This window comes from Sinocyclocheilus grahami, unplaced genomic scaffold (genome assembly GCF_001515645.1).
Source record: "Sinocyclocheilus grahami isolate Dianchi unplaced genomic scaffold, SAMN03320097.WGS_v1.1 scaffold33379.1, whole genome shotgun sequence".
In the NCBI taxonomy this organism is placed as follows: domain Eukaryota; kingdom Metazoa; phylum Chordata; class Actinopteri; order Cypriniformes; family Cyprinidae; genus Sinocyclocheilus; species Sinocyclocheilus grahami.
The window spans coordinates 1-1,815 of NW_015521831.1; the positions used below are offsets into that span (position 1 = coordinate 1).

Here is a 1,815-nt window from a genome sequence, read left to right on the forward strand (position 1 = left end):
GGGTTTGGAACGACATGAGGGTGAGTAATTAATGACAGAATTGAACATTTTTGGATGAACGATCCCTTTAAAATTTCAACAAGTCATGATATGTCTATGTTTTGGTCAAGGATGTCTATATCGCAGGCTGACTGGTATGCGTCGAGTTTGAGGTAAGTTCAACTGTTTGTGTATAGTAAATCAAAAAAAAAAAAAAAAAGACAGAGCCCACTGAAAATGTTTAGGTGAAAGGAAATTACTCAGCGCACCTTTAAAGGTTTCTATTCCTGTGTTTTTTCTTAGGTGCTCAGGTGTGGGTCTCCGCAGATATTCTGAGCTCGTGGAATGAAGCGCATGGCCAGGCAGTCGGGATCCTCTTCTATGGGCTGCATGGAGAGGTTGTTGGTCTGCTTGATGGTGCTGACGGTGCAACCGTGACGAGGACAAACCGTGAACCTCGACAACAGGGTCACCAGGATGGCCTTCGTCATCACCATGGCGATGTGCTTCCCGACGCAGGCCCGCGGGCCGCAGCCAAACGGCTGGAAGTAACGACTGGGAACCTGAGAAGGAAGCGGGCACCATTACGCTATTACAGTGGTAAAATGGTGATAGTGGATGGTAATGCACTACCATAGTGGTTATTTCAAAGAATGTTGTGGTGTTTACATTGTACACATCATAATGATACTATATGATACCATATTCATATGAAGTCTCATGACATCACAAGGTGTAAGGTATACCATATTATCACTATGGTATGTTCAAAAAAACGTGATATTGAAATGGTATATACACAAAAACATGGTATTACCAGACCGTGTCCAAAAACATAGTAATACCACAGTATTGTTTCCTATTTCCATTTAGAAATGCTAATTCTCTAGTGTAACAGGTCAATATTGATTATTCAGTTATTGGGTAGATGTATAATATATTTGTAAATTTGTAAAAGACTGAATAATTGATATAAAATCTACAGAAATACCTATTTATGAGTCATACAGGTTTGTATGGCCTTTTTGATCTTATATGTCTGATTGTCCCAGTACATACAGTGATCTCAAAGTTTGAATTAATTGGGTTTTTAAAAAATAATACGGTATTAGAAGTCCCAGTACCATGTCCAGAAACACTGTAATACCACAGTACTTTCTTGAAAGTGAGAATTCGCTTGCATTTCCTCTTTTTATCCAGAAAATGCTAATTTTCTAGTTTAACAGGTCAATAGTGATTATTCAGTTATTGGGAAGATGTATAAAATATTTGGAAATTTGTAAAAGAATATGAACAACTGGTAAAAAATCTACAAATGTACCAATTTATGAGTACATAAACTCTTTAAATCCAGGTTTGTATGGTTTTATTTGATCTTACGTGTCTGATTGTCCCAGTACTTACAGTGTTCTCAAAGTTCTCCAAGTTGAATTCGTTGGGTTTTTGGAAGAACTCAGACTTGTGCATGCGACCGATGTTCAGGATGAGGTTCGTCCCCTTCGCCACTCGGTAGCCATCGATGTAGTCGTCCTCCAGTGCCCGTCTCATGATGAAGTCCACCACTGGATGGAACCTCAAAGACTCTTTGATAAAGCGCTCTAGAACGTTCAGGTTCTGCAGGTCAGCCGACTCTACATCCCGCTTGCCTGACAGGACAAGAAAGACATCTTTTTGCATGCAAAAGGTAATGGGAAATTGAGTTAAACCAGTTTCTGATGGTTTCTAGTCAGTCCTTCTTGGACATTGGCTGGTCCACTGTCCAAGAAGGACTGGCTAGAAACTATTTGATCAATCTAGACCAGGGGTAGGCAAGTTCGGTCCTAGAGAGCTGCAGTC

General features: G+C 40.1%; 1 protein-coding gene across 1 annotated transcript; it reads right to left on the reverse strand.

The window, feature by feature from the left end:
- Nucleotides 1-24: 24 nt before the first annotated feature.
- LOC107580435 (brain aromatase-like) lies at nt 25-1,656 on the reverse strand. The gene is made up of 2 exons (XM_016266142.1): nt 1,384-1,656; nt 25-542 (listed from the first exon to the last, which is right to left on the reverse strand). Exons 1-2 carry the CDS (start codon nt 1,654-1,656, stop codon nt 279-281), a joined length of 537 nt encoding a protein of 178 aa, XP_016121628.1. The 3' UTR covers nt 25-278.
- Between the last annotated feature and the right edge of the window lie 159 nt (nt 1,657-1,815).

What these genes read in the sequence shown, in the direction of transcription:
- LOC107580435 (XM_016266142.1), bottom strand. Translation starts at nt 1,656, where the DNA reads ATGCAAAAAGATGTCTTTCTTGTCCTGTCAGGCAAGCGGGATGTAGAG. An exon ending in TGGAGAACTTTGAGAACACT is followed by an intron (nt 543 to 1,383) that starts GTAAGTACTGGG and finishes CTTCCTTCTCAG; the next exon opens with GTTCCCAGTCGTTACTTCCA.